The 19,043-nt window shown below is 39.1% G+C and overlaps 2 protein-coding genes across 5 annotated transcripts in view; one reads left to right on the forward strand and one right to left on the reverse strand.

Moving 5' to 3' along the window:
• BAAT (bile acid-CoA:amino acid N-acyltransferase) overlaps positions 1-7,983 on the reverse strand; it is a 46,085-nt gene extending 38,102 nt beyond the window's left edge. For both annotated transcript variants that reach the window (XM_045515253.2, XM_045515252.2), the window contains exon 1: positions 7,826-7,983. In XM_045515253.2, the coding sequence (XP_045371209.2) occupies positions 7,826-7,917 (92 nt within the window). In that variant the 5' untranslated portion in view covers positions 7,918-7,983. The remainder of the gene's footprint in view (positions 1-7,825) is intronic.
• A 170-nt stretch (positions 7,984-8,153) lies between these two features.
• On the forward strand, positions 8,154-18,529 carry ZNF189 (zinc finger protein 189). Of its 3 annotated transcripts, none has more exons than XM_074361912.1 (3): positions 8,154-8,538; positions 9,255-9,381; positions 15,867-18,529. In XM_074361912.1, exons 1-3 carry the CDS (start codon positions 8,506-8,508, stop codon positions 17,585-17,587), a joined length of 1,881 nt encoding a protein of 626 aa, XP_074218013.1. In that variant the 5' UTR covers positions 8,154-8,505; the 3' UTR covers positions 17,588-18,529. The 3 variants fall into 3 exon arrangements, with proteins under 3 accessions (XP_074218013.1, XP_074218015.1, XP_074218014.1); XM_074361914.1 differs by having other exon boundaries at positions 9,300-9,381; XM_074361913.1 differs by having other exon boundaries at positions 8,156-8,538; positions 9,297-9,381.
• Positions 18,530-19,043: the final 514 nt, after the last annotated feature.

Genomic DNA, 19,043 nt, shown 5'->3' on the forward strand with positions numbered 1-19,043 from the left:
ACTAGGTCAGGATTTCTCAAACAAACATTATTGACATTTTGGACCAGATAACTGTTTGTAGTGGGGGGCTGTCCTGTTCATTGTTAAGGTGCTTAGCAGCATCCTTGGCCTCTACTGACTAAATGCCGGTAGCATTCCTGTCCTCTAGTCATAATAACCATGACACTTTCAAATATACCCTGGTGGGCAGAACTGTCCCCAGTTAAGAACCACTGCACCCGATTATAAACTTCTAAACAAAGATCTGTTTTGGTTTGGGGGTCATTTAAAACTGCCTGAGTAACTAATCAAGTACATGAACCAATGTGAGGGCATCTGCCTGACACACTATTCCAGTGTTTACTGTTTGTTCATAAACTAACTCCTGCCTTCTGTGGAAGTGGCATCTGATTGGGATTGGTCATCCCTACAGAAATTGGAGGGCACTGTAAATGAACAACGCCTAGCCAAGAAAATGGATTGTAACACTATTCCACTGTGCCTACTCAAAGACTCTTCCAGCCATTTATCCCTATTTCTGCATCCCTTCTATATCAATCACCCTCTATCTACTAGAGTAGTCCCATGTCACACATATGCTGCTAAAACCTGCCATCTTTAAAGAAAATTCCCCCCAGATTCCATGTTCCACTCCAGCTTCCTTTACAACAAAACTTCTCAAAAGCATTGCCTGTACTTACAGCCTCTGCTTCCTCACCTCCCATTTTCTCCTCAAACTACTCCAGTCACATCTCATCATAATGACATGTAATCCATTCTTTTCATCTCAGTAATCTCTTATACAGGCATACCTTATTTTATTGCACTTTGCAGATATTGCATTTTTTAAGCAAATTAAAGGTCTGTGGCAATCCTGCGTCAAGCAAGTCTATCAGCACCATTTTTCCTACAGCATTTGCTCACTTCATGTATTTGTGTCACACTTGGGGGATTCTCACAGTATTGCAGACTTTTTCAATATTATTGTATTTATTATGGTAATCTGTGATCAGTGATCTTTGATTTACTATTGTAATTGTTTTGGGGACGTCATGAACCATGCCCACATAGACAACAAACTTTATCAATAAATGCTGTGTGTGTTCTAACTGCTCCACCAACTGGCTGTTTCCCTGTCTCTCTCCTCAGACCTCCCTATTCCCTGGGATACAACAATATTGAAATTAGGCCAATTAATAACCCTACAACAGCCTATAAGTATTCAAGTGAAAGGAATAGTTGCACATCTTTTACTTTAAATCAAAAGCTAGAAATTATTAAACTGAGTGAGGAAGGCATATTGAAAGTCAGGATAGGCTGAAAGCTAGGCCTCTTGTGCCACAGTTAGCCAAGTTGTGAACGCAAAGCAAAAGCTCTTGGAGATTAAAGGTGTTACTCTAGAGAACACACAAATGATAAACAAAGCGAGACAGCCTTAAGGCTGATATGGAGAAAGTTTTAGTGGTCTGGACAGATGATCAAACCAGCCACAATATTCCCTTAAGCCAAAGTCTAAACCAGAGCAAGGCCCCAAATCTCTTCAGTTCTATGACAGGCTAAGACAGATGAGCAAGCTGCAGAGAAGTGTGAAGCTAGCAGAAGTTGCTTTATGAGGTTTAAAGAAAGAAGCTGTCTCCAGAGCATAAAAGTACAAGGTGTAGTGTAAGTAGAAGATGCACAAAATTACCCAGATCTAGCTAAGATAATGAAGGTGGCTACACCAAACAATAGATTTTCCATGTAGACAACACAACCTTGTATTGGAAGATGCCATCTAGGACTTTCATAGCTAGAGAAGAGAAGTTAATGCTTAACTTAAAAGCTTCAGAGAACAGGCTGACTCTTGTTAGAGGCTAACATAGCTGGTGACTAGAAGCCAATGCTCATTTACCATCTAGGGCCCTTATGAATTACAGTAAATTCAAGGGGAGAGTATAGCTCAGTAGCAGAGCACATGCTTAGCATGCATGAGGTCCTGGATTCAATCCCCAGTACCTCCATTAAAATAAATAAATAAAAACCTAATCTCCCCCTGGCTCCCCCAAAAAGAACTATGCTAAATTCACTTTGACTGTGCTCTATAAATGAAACAAAAAAGCTGGGAAGACAGCACATCCCTTTACAACATGATTTACTGTATATTTAAAGCCTGCTGTTGAGACCTACTGCTCAGAAAAAATATTTCAAAATATTATTGTTCATTGACAATACACCTGGTCTTAATAGCTCTGACAGAGATGTACGAGATTAATGCTGTTTTCATGCCAGCTAACAGAGAATCCATCCTGCAGCCCATGGATCAAGATCAATACAAATATATTAAGAAATACAAGAAAAACAAGGAAAAAACTGCAAAAAAACCTGCAAACATGTGGAGGCTAAACAATATGCTACTAAGTAACCAATGGATCACTGAAGAAATCAAAGAAATTAAAAAATACTTTGAGACAAATGAAAATGAAAACACAACAATCTAAAATCTCTGGAATGCAGTAAAAGCAGTTCTAAGAGGGAAGTTTATAGTGATACAAGCCTACCTTAGGAAACAAGAAAAATCTCAAGTAAACAACCTAAACTTACACCTAAAGCAGCTAGAGACAGAAGAACATACAAAACCCAAAGTTAACAGAAGAAATCATAAAGATTAGAGCAGAAATAAATGAAACAGAGACAAAAAGCAATAGAAAAGATCAATGAAACTAAAAGCTGGTTCTTTGGAAAGATAAACAAAATTGATAAACCTTTAGTCAGACTCATCAAGGAAAAAAGGGAGAGGGCCCAAATTAATAAAATCAGAAATGAAAAAGGAGAGGTTACAAACAACACCATAGAAATACAAGGGATCATAAGAGGCTACTATGAGCAACTATATGCCAACAAAAAAGACAACCTAGAAGAAATGGAAAATTTCCTAAAAAGGTACAATCTGCCAATCTGCCAAGGCTGAACCAGGAAGAAATAGACAATATGAATAGACCGATTACCAGTATTGAAATTGAATCAGTATTAAAAAAAACTCCCAACAAGCAAAAGTCCAGGACCAGATGGCGTCACAGGTGAATTCTACCAAACATTTAGAGAAGCATTAACACCTATCCTTCTGAAACTATTCCAAAAAATCGCACGGGGAGGAACACTTCCAAACTCATTCTATGAGGCCATCATCACCCTGATACCAAAACCAGACAAAGATATCACATAGAAAATTAAAGGCCAATATCACTTATGAATATAGATGCAAAAATCCTCAACGAAATACTAGCAAATCGACCCCAATAATGCATTAAAAGGATCATACACCATGTTCAAGTGGGATTTATCCCAGGGATGCAAGGATTTTTCAATACCTGCAAATCAATCAATGTGATATACCACATTAACAAATTGAAGAATGAAAACCATATGATTATCTCAACAGATGCAGAAAAAGCTTTTGCTAAAATTCAACATCCATTTATGATGAAAACTCTCTAGATAGTGGGCACAGATGGAGCATACCTCAACATACTAAAGATCATATGTGACAAACCCACAGCTAACATATTTAATGGGGAAAAGTTGAAAGCATTTCATCTATGATTAGGAACAAGACAAGGATGTCCACTCTCGCCCGTTTTATTAAACATCGTTTTGGAAGTCCTAGCCAATCAAGAGAAGAAAAAAATAAATAAAAGGAATCCAAATTGGAAATGAAGAAGTAAAACTGTCACTGTTTGCAGATGACATGATACTATACATAGAAAACCCTAAAGAAGCGACCAGAAAACTACTAGAACTCATCAATGAATTTGGTAGAGTTGCAGGATACAAAGTTAATGTACAGAAACCAGTTGCATTTCTATACACTAACAATGAAATAGCAGAAAAAGAAATTAAGGAAACAATACATTTACCATTGCACCAAAAAGGATAAGATACCTAGGAATATACCTACCCAAGGAGTCAAAAGACCTGTACTCCGAAAACTGTAAGACACCAATGAAAGAAACTGAAGACGACATAAACAAATGGAAAGATATACGGTGTCCTTGGGTTGGAAGAATCAATATTGTTAAAATGACCATACTACCCAGGGCAATATACAGATTCAATGCAATCCCTATCAAATTACCAATGACATTTTTCACCAAGCTGGAACAAAAAATGTTAAAATTTGTATAGAAACAAAGAAGACTCCAGACAGCTAAAACAATCTTGAAAAAGAAGGATGGAGATGGGAGAATCACAATCTCTGACTTCAGACTATACTACAAACCTATAGTAATCAAAACAGTATGGTACAGGCACAAAACAGAGACATATAAATCAATGGAACAGGATAGAAAGAAATACACCTATGCACTTATGGTCAATTAATCAATGACAAAGGAGGCAAGAATATACAATGGAGAAAAGTCTCTTCAATAAGTGGTGCTGGGAAAACTGGACAACTACCTGTAAAGACTGAAATTAGAATATTCTCTAACACCATATACAAAAATAAACTCAAAATGGATCAAAGACCTAAATGTAAGACCAGATACTATAAAACTCCTAGAGGAAAACATAGGCAGAACATTCTTGGACAAAAATCTTAGCAATGTATTTTTTGAACCAGCTCCTGTGGTAATGCAAATAAAAGCAAAAATAAACAAATGGGATCTAATTAAACTTAAAAGCTTTTGCACAGCTAAGGAAACCATCAACAAAACAAAAAGACAATTTACAGAATGAGAGGAAATATTTGCAAATTATGTGACCAACAAAGGACTAATTCCCAAAATATACAAATAGCTCATACAGCTTAATATCAAAAAAAGCAACCCAATCAAAAAATGGGCAGGAGCCCTAAATAGACGTCTCTCCAAAGAAGACATCCAGATGGCCAACAAGTACATGAAAAGATCTCAACATCACTAATTGTTATAGAAATGCAAATCAAAATTACAATGAGGTATCACCTCACACCAGTCAGAATAGCCATCACTAAAAAGTCCACTAACAATAAATGCTGGAGAGGGTGTGGAGAAAAGGAAGTCCTCCTACACTGTTGGTAGGAATGTAAATTGGTGCAGCCACTATGGAGGACAGTATGGAGGTTCCTTAAAAAACTAAAACTAGACTGCTGTATGATCCAACAATCCCACTCCTGGGCATATATCCAGAGAAAAATATAATTCAAAAAGACACATTCACCCCAATGTTCTCAGCAGCAGTATTTACAATAGCCAAGATATGGAAACAACCTAAATGTCCATCAACAGATGACCAGATAAAGAAGATGTGGTGTGTATGTGTGAGATATATATATATATATATATAATATTATATATGTATCGGAATACTATTCAACCATAAAAAATAAAATTACTATTTGCATAACATGGATGGACCTAGAGATCGTCATCCTAAGTGAAGCAGAAAGAGAGAGAAATGTATGTATGATATTGCTTATATGTGGAATCTTAAAAAAAGGACACAAATGAATTTATCTGCAAAACAGAAACAGGCTCACAGACATAAAGAACAAACTTATGGTTACCAGGGGTTAAAGGGGGTGGGAAGGGATAAATTGGAAATTCAAAAATTGCACCTCTTGGGGAGTGATGGAAATGTTAGCTATCTTGATGGTGGTGGTGGTTTCATGGGTGTATATGTCTGTCAAAATTCATCAAATTAAAAAAAAAAGAAATACATTTTGTTAAGGTCATAGCTGCCATGGATATTGCTCTGATGGATCTCGGCAAAATCAGTTGAAAATTTCTAGAAAGGATTCACCACTCTAGAGGCCATTAAGAACATTACTGATTCATGGAAAGATGCCAAAATATCAATGTTAACAGGAGTTTGGAAGAAGTTGGTTGTAACTATCATGGATGAATTTTAGGGGTTCAAGACATCAATAGAGGAAGTAACTGCAGATGTAGTAGAAACAGCAAGAGAACCAGAATTAGAAATAGACCCTAAATACGTGACTGAATTGCTGCAGTCTCATGATAAAAACCCAACTTTGAGGAGTTGCTTCTTATGGATGAGCAAAGAAAATAGTTTCTTGAGATGGAATCTACTCCTGCTAAAGATGCTGTGGAGAGTGTTGAAAAGACAACAAAGGATTTACAATGTTACATAAACATAGTTGCTAAAGAAGGGGCAACTGATTGAGGAGTCTCAGGCAGATGAGCAGTCTGCATGATCTTTTGTCTTTGATAAAATGACTGAAGAGGAAAATGATGCTTATGACTTCAGTACAGACAGAACCTTGTCCTTAAAAAAGAAGAAAAAAAAAAAAAAAAAGATGGGACACAGTTTGAGAGGATTGATAGATTCCAATATTGAAAGTTCAAGTTCTACTGTGAGTAAAAAGCTTTCAAACAGAAATGCATGCTACAGAGGAATCATTCATGAAAGCAAGAGTCAATCCATGCAGTAAACTTTGCTGCCTTATTTTAAGAAATTGCCACAGACACCCCAACCCTCAGCAACCACTGCCCTGAAATGTCAGCAGCCATCAATATTGAGGCAAGACCCTCTACCAGCAAAAAGATTACAATTCTCTAAAGATGGTTAGCATTTTTTAGCAAAAAGTATTTTTTAACTAAGACACATTTATTTTTTTTTAGACATGCTATTGCTTTTAACTCAGTACAGTGTAGTGTATGCATAACTTTAAATGCACTGGCAAAACAAAAAATTCGTGTAACATGCTGAATTGAGAGATTCGCCTTATTGCAGTGCTCTGGAAACCAACCACAGTATCTCCAAGGTGCACCTGTACTGCTCTAGTTTTCTTCATAACTGACTACTTTCTGAAATTATATTCTATATTTGTTCATTTTTTTTTCCTCTGCCAAAACATATGCTCTATAAGGACAAAGATCTTGTCTGTCTTATTAAAAACTGTATCCCTCACATCTAGACACGGGACATATAGTAGAGACTCTAAAAATACTTGCTGAATGAGTGAATGAAACTTGTAGGAGATTTGAGAAATACTAATAAATATTAACGAAAAAAGAAGGGAAGCTAATAAATACATGAGCTGATGACAAAAACCCTTTTGGACTGAAGCAGTTTTTGTTTGAAACCTAAGAGGGCATACATTGTTCTCTGAGGTTCGTGCAAGTTTTTATCTCCTAACGCTGAGTCAAATGGATTTACCTTCACAAAATTGCACTGTGGGAATATTAGTAGATGGGGAGTCAGGAAAATCTGCCATTAACTTGTTTTCTGACTCTTAGCAAAATATTTCCTTTCTGTGGGACCTCAGTTTCCTCATTTGTCAGAGTACTAACGCTCTGAAAAGGCACTTTGTTTCCGCTGCTGTATCCTACTTTGAGAAGCTGGGCCCGAATAGGCGTCTAATAACTACATGCCGAGTCAATCAACGCACGAACAAACGAACAAAATGAGGACGCTGCACTTATCCTCGAATCTTGCTTGTGAAGAAATACCCACTAGCAAATGAATTTAGTTCCCCGAGCACTTTCATATTCATATTGAGTTGCTCGTCCCAAACGAGTCATTTGTTTCCTGATACAACACGGCACTCGGTGCCTGTAACACAGGGTCAGTACTGTTTGATTAATAAATTAACGAGTGAAGGGGAAGGGGAAAGAGAGGATATTTCAGTTCTAAGATGAGTAAACTAAGGCCAAGAGAAGTGACTGGAACCTATCACTCGCGGAAACCGGCGCTGCAACTTCAGAACTTAGAACCCTCGGGCACTTTCTCGTCCTTTCCCTTGGTCAGGCGCAGAACCAGGGTCCCGAGTTAACAGCACGACACTCCCTTTTGAATTCGCCCTTTCATCCTTCTCAGTTTCTCGCCTTTCCGTTAGCACAACCCACCGCCTAACCTTCTGCTTTACCTGAACTGAGACCAAAATTCTCTGCGTGGCGCCCCTAAGACTATCCACGTGAGGCCTCTTCTGGTAACGCCGGACAACCTGAGCGCCGCCATCTTCGAGGAGAGCTTCGAGCCAGAGCTTCGGACCAAGAGCTCCGCCCCCAAAGGACGCACCAAGGTCAGCCAATCGCATGTAAGCTTAGTGGCCGATGTTCCTTTTTTCCTGTTAGACTCGCCGGCGGCTCCTCCCTCGCCCTTTGCACGCCGGGAACTGTAGTCCGGTAGCCGTTGTCGACGGAGGCTCGACCCAGGCGCTCTTTCAGAGCATGACGGGAGTTGTAGTTAGGGGGTGTCCCGGGAAGGTTCCGGGTGACGCCTTCTGGTCCGGGGGCGGGCGGTCAAAGCGCTCCTTGACTGAAAGGAGGGGGAACTGGCAACCGGGAGGAGGCTCTAGCAAGGCCTGGAAGGCTGCGCAGTCAGACAGTGGAGGGAATTTGGGGGTGGAGGGTGGCCGAGTAGCGGTTGTGACATGCTACTGGGGTCGTGACCGCTCTGGGACCGAGGCAGGACCTGGCCAGATCCAGCCTGGAGGCCTCGCCTTCATCGGGCCTAATCTTCAGCGATCGGGTAGGCCTTGGCAGAGGCTCCTTTTCGTGCGGTCACCTCAGGTTCCTGCCCTGATTTTCTGTCCGAGACCGAGAGATGGCCTCCCGGAGCCCCCCGCCGGAGCCCAAGGTAAGTCGCCCCTCCGGGTATCCCCGTTCTTTCTCCACTACCGAGCTAGGCCGCGCCACCGCCCCCCCCCCCCCCCCCCCCCGCCTCGGGTCGCGGTCTTTAGAGCCAGAGCGGTGCAAGAAGTATTCCGTGGTGCACTGGGGTGCGATTCGCGATCAAACTGCCCACTGACTCCTTTTTTCAAGAGCAACTTGATAAACCATCTGAAGAAAATTAGTGATGCTCTCAACTACCGTTCTCATTTATGAGTTCTTCTAGGTGAGGCACCTTTTTTGACCCTCCCCTGTGTCTTTTGCACCTGTCGCGATGCTTGGACCCAAGCTAGATGCTTAGCGAACTTTACGAAATTGAATTGAAAAGAGTCTCAAGACAGTGCAAATAGTGAACTGGAACGGGGCAATGAGGTGCAGGAAACTTGGGAAGGCCTTGGGGCAGTTTACTGAAGTTAAAATATTAGGGCATAATTAGTAAACCCAGAAAGCCTTATGCTTAGGCTCTTCTCTACAGAGGGCAAGGACCCAGCTCAGTTGGGCTCTAATTTGAGATGCCTGTCTGAATTCTGTCAGTTCCCAGAATTGGGCCCCATTTGGAACTCTTTAGGTATTTGTGTTCCTCCTAGCCTACCTGGCTCTGATAAGTGACTGCTTCTGCTACTTTTAGTGGTAGAATTGTCCTTGAGACAACAAGAACTGACTACAGAAATCGTACTATTTCAGGGGTTGCTGACATTTGAGGATGTGGCTGTGTTTTTTACCCAGGAGGAGTGGGATTATCTGGAACCAGCTCAGAGAAGCCTGTATAAAGATGTCATGATGGAGAATTATGGAAACCTGGTCTCACTAGGTAAGGATCTGCTGTTTCTGATGAAAATATCTAAGAAACTAAGAAATCAGAACACTTGAACCTGTACCGTACCAAACTACTTTGTTCCAAAGTTCTGATTCAAACCTCTCAGCCATGAATTGGTTCCATGACTCTCATCCCTAGCATGCTTTCAATGACCAAAATATAAGCCTTTCTGGCTTCCTATCTTCATAATCTCATTCCCATATTGCTCTGTACTTTCCCTCCTGGCTCATCCTCCCACTGCTTTCCTCCCACCCCTTTTCACTCTGCCTTCTGGAGCCCCTGTTCCTCTTCACAAAATGTTCCCTACCCCTCCTGGCCTTAACTGAAACCTGGCACTTTCCCAAGGACACCACTGCTCTGGCAGGGGCTGCTTATTCTCCCACATCTTCTTCCTTCACCATCCTTTGTCTCAAGCCTGAACGGGAAAAATGATTGTTCTCCTAGCTTTTCAGAACTGTTCCCAAAGCACTAGTTTCCCACCTTGAAACAAAATTTCTCTCCTTTGAGCCCTCAGCAGTCTCACTACCCACTCAGTCCCTTTTCACTCTCACCTGTCAACTTTTTTTTGGTCCCTAACACGTAGACTTTGTCACATTTCAGAGTCTTCTCTATGTTAACCCACACCATCGAAGATGCAGTCATTACTTAAGCCTCACTGTATCTTGACCATATTTTCTTCAGGGATCCTGCTTTCCATTTTTATTCAACAACTCACATCAATGATCATACCCTCAATTTTGTCATAGCAGGCAAATCTTAAACCCCAATATATTATTCTTTGACTAATGGTCTTATGTTTATTCAGGCCGTAGATGTTTATTGACTGTAACTAAACAGGTGACCAAAACAGACATGATCTCTGCCCATGTGGAACTTACTATAACTTCCTACCTTTCTACCTCTCCTACTCCTATCCTATCAACCTATTTATTCTTAATGTTTCCTATTCCTTGACTTCTTTTTCCCTCCAGGCTCTCAGTACCCCCCTGACTTCACCTCATCTACTCCATGGACCTGTATATAAATTGATCACCATCATGCTCCCCTGCTGCCTTGTCGTTACATTCTACCCATTCTCAAACTTGACATCCTGTGCTGGTTATAAAATCTGTCTTCTTTTCTCCTACCTGAATTGCTAAACACAGCAGGAGAAATTCTTTAACCAAAAGGATTGATGCCCTGTATATATGCACGGCTTCTCTTTCTTCTAGTCTCCACTGGGTTTTTGTATCTCAGCAACTTTTTTAGCTTTGATTTGCTCCTGTCCCTGATCCTTTTAGTGACTATTTCAAAAGCTGAAAAGAGTTTTCTTGGGTCCATCACTCAATGGTGGACATCACCTTCTGTTTCACAGAGAAGAGAGAGGCCACTAAACATGAACTCTCAACTTTTCTGCCACTCATCTGCATATTTAAGTTTGCCTAACTTTTCACATTCTCCAAGAACTCACCCATCATTCTTCTTTTTTTCTCTTATAGCTTTGGTCTCTGTTCTTTCTCCCCTGCTACTTTATTCTGATGATAGATATGTTCATGGCTCTTCCAGTTGAGGCAAGAAGGACGGGAAGACCTCTCATTTGAGCCAGTCTCTGTTGCAGCTCCCTGTAACCTAAAACTACTCGTTCACTTCATGGCCAAGTTTTTGTATCAGTAGTTAATGTTTGTTCTATACTTCTTTACCTCCCATTATCTCTAAGCACCACCTTCTTGCCTCTACCACTTGCCTTCAGTTGTTTAACATTGGTCTATAGTAACCCAACTGTCAAATGCAGTAGACGCTTTCTGGATTGTGCTTAATTCCACCTCTTTATAGATATTTGAAACTCTTTATTGCTTCCTTTCATTGCCTTGCATTCTCAGATTTCCTCTTAGTCTATATACTTTCCATGGCAGACCTTCTTGGTACTCAGGTCATCAGCTACTGCTACACAATGATAAGTCCCAAATCAAATCTTTATCTCCACCTGAGAGAGCTAAGCTGCCTAAGTAAAAACCCTGGTTCCACCACTTGCTAGCCTTGTGATCATGGGTGAATGACTTCACCTTTCTGTGCTGGTTTCTTTTTTTTTTTTTTTATAAAATGGAAGTAATGATAGCACTTCCCTTTTAGGGTTATTGTGAGCATTAATTCAGTTAATATATGTAAAGCTCTTAGGACACTGACCGGCATGTAGTAAGTACAGCATAAATGTCGATTGCTATCTTTATCATCATTGTCATTATCTTTTCTGTTGAGCTTCAACTTCTTAGTCATCTTCTTTAGAAGATCACATAAGTAACCCACATGTGGCAAATCTCAGATAATCCATGAAGATCTCAAGGGCCTCCTCTTCAGAATTCAGCACTCCTTTCTCTGTGCTACCTTGCATACACTTCCATTGTTGAATTTATTACAGTGTATTATAATCATTTTTTATGTTATTTCTCTAAACAGACTGATCTTCATTAGGACAGTAACTATATATTTTTTTCATTTGATTTCTCCAGCACTTAACATAGAGCCAGGCATATATTATATGCTTCTTAAATATTTGTGTGATTGAATGAATATACTTAAGACTCAGTACTTCTTGACAAGATTATTGCATTAGCCTATAAACTAGCCCCTTGCCTCCAGTCCCCCTTTCTTCTAATATAGTCTCTTTATTGCCACCAAAGTGATTTTGTGTTAGTTAACCTCTTGAAACTTCTGGTGATTCCTGATAGTTTAAAGGATAAAAATCTTAATTTCTTGTCCTATATACCAGGACCTCCCTATATAGCCCCTGCCTAACTTTCTAGCCTCATCCATTATTTCCTGCACACCACTTCAGTCTCCAGCCATATCAGCTGCTTTTTGTTTTTTGCTGGGTTTTTTGTTTGTTTTTTCCATTATGCCATGGTGTCTCTGAGTCACTGACAGCTTTAGCCACACATATGGTGTCCTGGTTGATAACACCAGGCAAATGCCCAGCCTTGCCTGTGCCTCATACTGTAAAATGTGAGTACCATATAGACAAAGGCATGACAGTGAGCCCATCTGTGATCTTCTACTTTCAGTCTCTATTTTAGCTGAAATACAGATTTTCGTCAGTTATTTCTCCTGCCTCCTGTATAGACTTACCTCCATCTCCTTGATGAGTGCTCCCTTGAAGAGAGATTACAGTTACTCAGTTATTCCCCTACAGTGTTTCTCCTCCACTTCATCTTGTTGCTTTACTTATTAACACAACTCTTCTAGCTTTGTAAGTTTGCCTCTTCAGTCATACCTACTCTTACCATGCTGATTTTTCTTTAAAAACTCTAATAACTCCATTGATGATACAGCTGACAGCTTGATCTCTCAGTTCTTGATCTTTTGTTTCTTTCAGTTGAAATAGACTTTATCAGTTTTAACTGGCTCAGACTACTTGAGCCAGATTGGACCTTGACAGAACTGGGACTTGCTATACCTACAAGACCTTAAAATCAGTGTTTCTCTTCTTTGGTTATAGTCTCTCTCCAGTTATTTGTCCAACTGCTCATTCACTCAATAAGTAGTTATAAAGCACTGTGCTGGGCCTAGGAATGCAAGTCCTGCTCCATTCTCTCATGCTTTTACCTAGAAAACTAGGAGAAATGCAGTTTGAGTCAACTGACTACTCTAGACAAATTAGCTATGACCACAGACGGGAACATACAATACAAGCATGCAGATACCTCAGAGGGTGATCACAGCTACCAAGCGGGGTCTAATGGCTAGTCATTTCTAGGCTGCTCTGTGTGGAAGCCTAGACTCACTTTATCTTACCTGTCTCTCTGTTTGACCTATTTGTTTTCATGCAAGTGCCTCTCTGTTTTATTTACTTCAGCAATATGTTACATTTTATGTCTGGTAAGGTTAAGTCACTTTAATACTCTCTCTCAGAATATACAGTTGACCCTTGAATGACATAGGTTTGAAATGTGTGAGTCTGCTTATATATGAATTTTTTTCACTAAATAGGAACTACAGTACTGCATGATGTACAGTTGGTTGAATCCACAGGTGCTGCACCACGGATATAGGGGGCTGACTGTAAAGTTATACGTGGATTTTCAACAGGGTGGAGGGTCAGTGCCCCTCATCCTCATGTTGTTCAAGAGTCAACTATACTTAACTAGCTTTCTGCATTTTTCCGTTTGAAATTTAGATTCATTGGGGTTTTTTTAATTGGTGCATAGAATTTTGATTGGAATACAGTGAGGTATATAAGTTGGTTTGGGAAGAAATAAGATTCTTGTAATTGAATCTTTTTAGCAGTTTGGTTGGCCATGTCCTTCAGGAAAAATTTTATGGGTTATTTTTATGGATCTTGCATTTCTTGGGTCTTAGATTTATTCCTAGGTTTTTTGGTTTTTATTTTCATGAAGAGCATATTTTATTTTTATGTAATATTTACTAACTGTTATACTTGGTAGTAAGAACCAGTATTTGTTTTATATATTAGTCCTGTTATCACTATTATATTTCATTTAATTCTTTTAGGAATTTTAGGTAGGCATTCATATCCTCTGCAAATAATGTAATTTTGTCTTATTCTTTTAAGTAAAACTCTGAAATAGTATCCACTGGGTAAACATTATGAAGACAATCCAATGGAAGAGACAGTTTAAAAAGTACAGTGTAATAATAGCTGTAATGCAGTATGGACAAGGGCTGGTGATCAAAAACAGAACACCTAAATCTGCCTAGTGGACTTAGTGAGGGGTTTGTAGGGGAACTGTTACTTTGCATTGAATCTTAAAGAGAAACCAAGAGTTTCCCAAGTAAGCAATGCTGGGGGACATTTAGTAAAAGATATGCAAAGAAATCGCATAAAAGACTGTAACACAAGCAATTTGCCCGCTTAAGTGTGAGAGCCTGGTAGGAGGGTGAGTTGAAGCTTAGAGACCTTATGAAGTGCTGAATATCATAGTGTAGAGAGAATTGATTTGATTTTAGAGATGATGGAGTGCTAGTGAATCTACTGGTGGTGACATGATTAGAATTCCATTTTATGAAAACCTCTCTGGGGATTCAGTGAAATAGATGTGGCCTAAAGACCAGAGCCAAGGATTATTAGATGGTTTTTGCAGTAACCCAGGGAAAACACAGAAAGAAAGCAAATGCTAGAGAGTAGAATCATTGATTTTTGTGATTGATTAATAGTAAGGGGAAGGGAGAAATCTAGGGTGAATTCCTGCTTTGGGATCTAAGGGTAATGGATGGTGATGTCTCTCAAGGGAGGATGATTAGAGGTGGAGACACATGACAGCAGATGATGATGACCACGTTAATTTTGAGCACTTTTGGAAACATCTAAGTAGCAATATATAGAGAGTATGTATATAGTGCAAGATAAGGATGTAAACATGAGTAACAATAACCTTAAACAGTTGACAAAGGAAGTGAAATACATAAGGGAAATGTATTAGAAAAGGCCAAAGAAGTAGGGAGGGAACTAGAATATAATAGCATAGAAACCAAAAGTAATGTCAAGAAATGGGAGTAGTCAACAGTGTCAGATGCTGCTACGTAAAATAAGGAATGGAAGATGTCCATTGTATTTGTTACTTGAAAGTCATTGGTGATTTAATGAGAAGTTTCTCTAAATGCTGGAAACAGAAATCAGATTTTATAGTAGAACTGCTCTTTTTTTTTGTTTCTTCCATTAGCTCTGACCACGTTCCTTTATATTTTTTTTCTGTCTTTCTATATCATAGATTCCATGTCACTTCAACCCCTTTTTCAAAGCCATTTGTCTCTTGGTATAGGAGCTGCTTTACTTAATATTTTCTTTATCATATATTCTTCCCCTGTTTGTACTTTTTACCCATTCCATTTGGTAGGGTCTTCTTGTCTTTACATCTGAATCCTGACTCATAAAATGCCTAGAATGCTTTTGATCACAATAAGTTCTTATTAATGAATTGTTGTTTTCCCTGGTTTTTGTCTTTTATCCTTCTCAGCATTATTTTATGCATTCCTTTCTATCAGTTATTTGGTTTACTCACATTCCAATACTACTACCTCATCCTAAATTTTCCTGAACCTACTATTGTCTTCCCATGTTATCCTTTCTTCCTTGATCGACCAGTTTATCCCACCACTATCTGTTTTATTTCTTTTTTGGCCCATCTTACTTTCCATAGTTCACAGTTGACTTATCAGCCCTTCCTCCCAACTCTGCTTGCTTCTCTTGATGTGTTCTGTGCCTCATAAACACTCTTCATACTCTCTCTCCAAGAAAAAACATTTCATTTCATTATATAACTAATACTAAATAATATTTATATAGATTGTACTCTTTGCCAGGTACTGTTCTAAATGCTTCATGTATATGAACTAATTTAATCATCACAAAGATACTGTGATGTGGTAAACTACATTTTATGGACATACTAACTTAATTTATCTTAATTATCTTGTTTTTTTCTGACAGTTTTTTCTTACTGACAAAGAGCTTAGCTGATGTTTCTGTTTTCCATTTTTTATTCCAGATGTTTTGAACAGAGATAAGGATGAGGAGCCAACTGTGAAACAAGAAATTGAGGAGATTGAGGAAGAAGTGGAACCACAGGGTGTAATAGTTACAAGAATCAAAAGTGAAATTGACCAGGATCCTATGGGTAGAGAAACCTTTGAACTTGTTGGGAGGTTAGATAAACAGAGAGGAATCTTCTTATGGGAAATACCAAGGGAATCCTTGACCCAGGAACAGAGAATGTTCAGAGGAAACACTAATATTATCCGTAAGAGACCAAACTCAGAAGAGAAATGTCATAAATGCGAAGAATGTGGAAAGGGTTTTGTCCGCAAGGCCCATTTCATTCAACATCAAAGGGTCCATACTGGTGAGAAACCTTTTCAATGTAATGAATGTGGGAAAAGTTTTAGTCGCAGTTCATTTGTTATTGAACATCAGAGAATTCACACTGGGGAAAGGCCCTATGAGTGTAATTACTGTGGAAAAACCTTTAGTGTGAGCTCAACTCTTATTAGACATCAGAGAATCCACACTGGAGAGAGACCCTATCAGTGTAATCAGTGTAAACAGAGCTTCAGCCAGAGAAGGAGCCTTGTTAAACATCAAAGAATTCACACAGGTGAGAAACCCCATAAATGTAGTGACTGTGGGAAGGCCTTCAGTTGGAAGTCACACCTGATTGAACATCAGAGAACTCACACTGGTGAGAAACCCTATCACTGTACCAAATGTAAGAAAAGCTTTAGTCGAAATTCATTACTTGTTGAACATCAGAGAATTCACACTGGGGAAAGACCTCATAAATGTGGTGAATGTGGGAAAGCCTTTAGATTAAGCACATACCTTATACAACACCAAAAAATTCACACTGGTGAGAAGCCTTTTCTTTGTATTGAATGTGGAAAAAGCTTCAGTCGGAGCTCATTCCTTATTGAACATCAGAGGATCCATACAGGTGAAAGACCTTATCAGTGCAAAGAGTGTGGGAAAAGCTTCAGTCAGCTTTGCAACCTTACTCGGCATCAGAGAATTCACACAGGAGACAAACCCCATAAATGTGAGGAATGTGGAAAAGCCTTTAGTAGAAGCTCAGGTCTTATTCAGCATCAGAGAATCCACACCAGAGAGAAGACTTACTCATACAACGAAACTAAGGAAAGTTTTGATCCAAATTGCAGTCTTGTTATACAGCAGGAAGTCTACCCTAAGGAAAAATCTTACAAATGTGATGAATGTGGGAAAACTTTTAGTGTCAGTGCTCATCTCGTACAACATCAAAGAATCCACACTGGTGAAAAGCCCTACCTATGTACTGTGTGTGGGAAAAGCTTCAGTCGGAGCTCATTCCTTATTGAACACCAGAGAATCCACACTGGTGAGAGGCCCTATCTATGCAGACAGTGTGGCAAAAGTTTTAGTCAACTTTGTAATCTTATTCGACATCAAGGTGTTCACACAGGTAATAAACCCCATAAATGTGATGAATGTGGGAAGGCCTTTAGTCGGAACTCAGGCCTTATCCAGCATCAGAGAATACACACAGGAGAAAAACCTTATAAGTGTGAGAAGTGCGACAAAAGTTTTAGTCAACAGCGCAGCCTTGTCAACCATCAGAAGATCCACACAGAAGTGAAAAGCCAAGAGACCCATGAATGTGATGCTTGTGGTGAAGCCTTCAATTGCCGCATATCTCTTACTCAGCATCAAAAACTGCACACTACATGGATGCAGTAAATGTAGAGAAATACTTAAGCTCAGTTTGACTTGAGCCAAGCTACCCAAGTGCAGTTTCGGTATGGCTCACCATGAGTCAGATTAGTGATAAAGCAGATTCTCTTCGGCCTCAGGCAAATGGTTTCTATAGATTCTGTGAATAATGGACAACTGCCCAAGGGCAATTGGAAATTTTCATTACTCTTTGTTTTGAAAGAAACAGAGAAAGACTCAATAATTTAAACATCTTTCTTTAACAAATTTTTCAGCAGAAAGGTTAAACCCAGGTTCAGAGCACTTAGTTATAATCAGTAAAGGGAGAAGAACAAAGTTACATTGGTGTAGGGGAGCTGGAAGCAGCTGATGTTAGAAAATTAGAGTAATTATTGAGACCATAATATATAGTGGTTCCTTTTTTTTTTTTTTTTTTTTTGAAACTGGTGTCCAAAGTTCTGTCATTGTTAAGAAAGCCAGTTGTTTGGCATGTGAGCTAAAGGCAGTTTTAATGCCATGTGATTCCCAAATCTATGAAATGAGTGGACCATTAACTTTACATGTAAACATAAAGATTATGTGAGTAATTAACAAACCTAGCGAAGGTGTTACCAAGGAACCTTTGGGAGTGCCTTTTTTTCAAGATGGGCCCAAAAAGGTGGAGGAAGACACTGTTCTTTTTGTGCCCTCCCATCTGTGAAAGATATTTGTGGTCCTAGACAGATAATCTTATTCCTCCACTACTAGTAGCATGTGAAAGTGTAAATATTTTAATTACCACGAGTTGGAAATAAAAAGACCTGGAGTCTATGCTAGGAAGCTGAGATATTTTGATATTGCTTTGGTTTTTTATGGTAACTAGACTTTGCATGCCATTTTAAAATCCTTATTTCTGGTTGTAGCGCTCCCCTTAGGTTATTATAAACCTATTAATTCATCTGTTCTAATCATTAAACCTGTTTTGTTTTTTGCTTTGTGTAAGAGTTCTTTGTTACTCTAGGGTAAAAATCTATGCTGTCCAATATATTACTGCATTTAAAAATTAGAATCAAGGATTTAAAGGAAGTTGCTCTCTCTTGGTCTACCTCTGATTTGTTACTTTTTCTGGGATAGTATAGTTAAGGTTAAGTCCATGTATTTAGTTTCTGAGTATAAAATTCCAGATCACCAGCACTCTTGTAATTCTAACTTCCTAATAGTTTAGGTAAAAGACCTCCCTTTCTCCTACACCCTAGACATTCTAAACATCACCTTCAAACTTTCATCTTCCCATCTCTCAATATGTATGTGTGTGTGCATATGTAAATGTGGATGTTATGGTATGTGTAGAAATAACACGTCTTGTGCACTCCCTTATTCAAATTAAGCACTCATAGTTACCAAATAGCTAACTTCAAAACAGTTTGTGGCCCAATGAAAAGTACAAAAAGTAACTGATAATGCACTCGATTTTTAAATAAAATTACCCTCCTGCCCTAAATTT

Source organism: Camelus bactrianus, chromosome 4, assembly GCF_048773025.1.
Source record: "Camelus bactrianus isolate YW-2024 breed Bactrian camel chromosome 4, ASM4877302v1, whole genome shotgun sequence".
NCBI lineage: Eukaryota > Metazoa > Chordata > Mammalia > Artiodactyla > Camelidae > Camelus > Camelus bactrianus.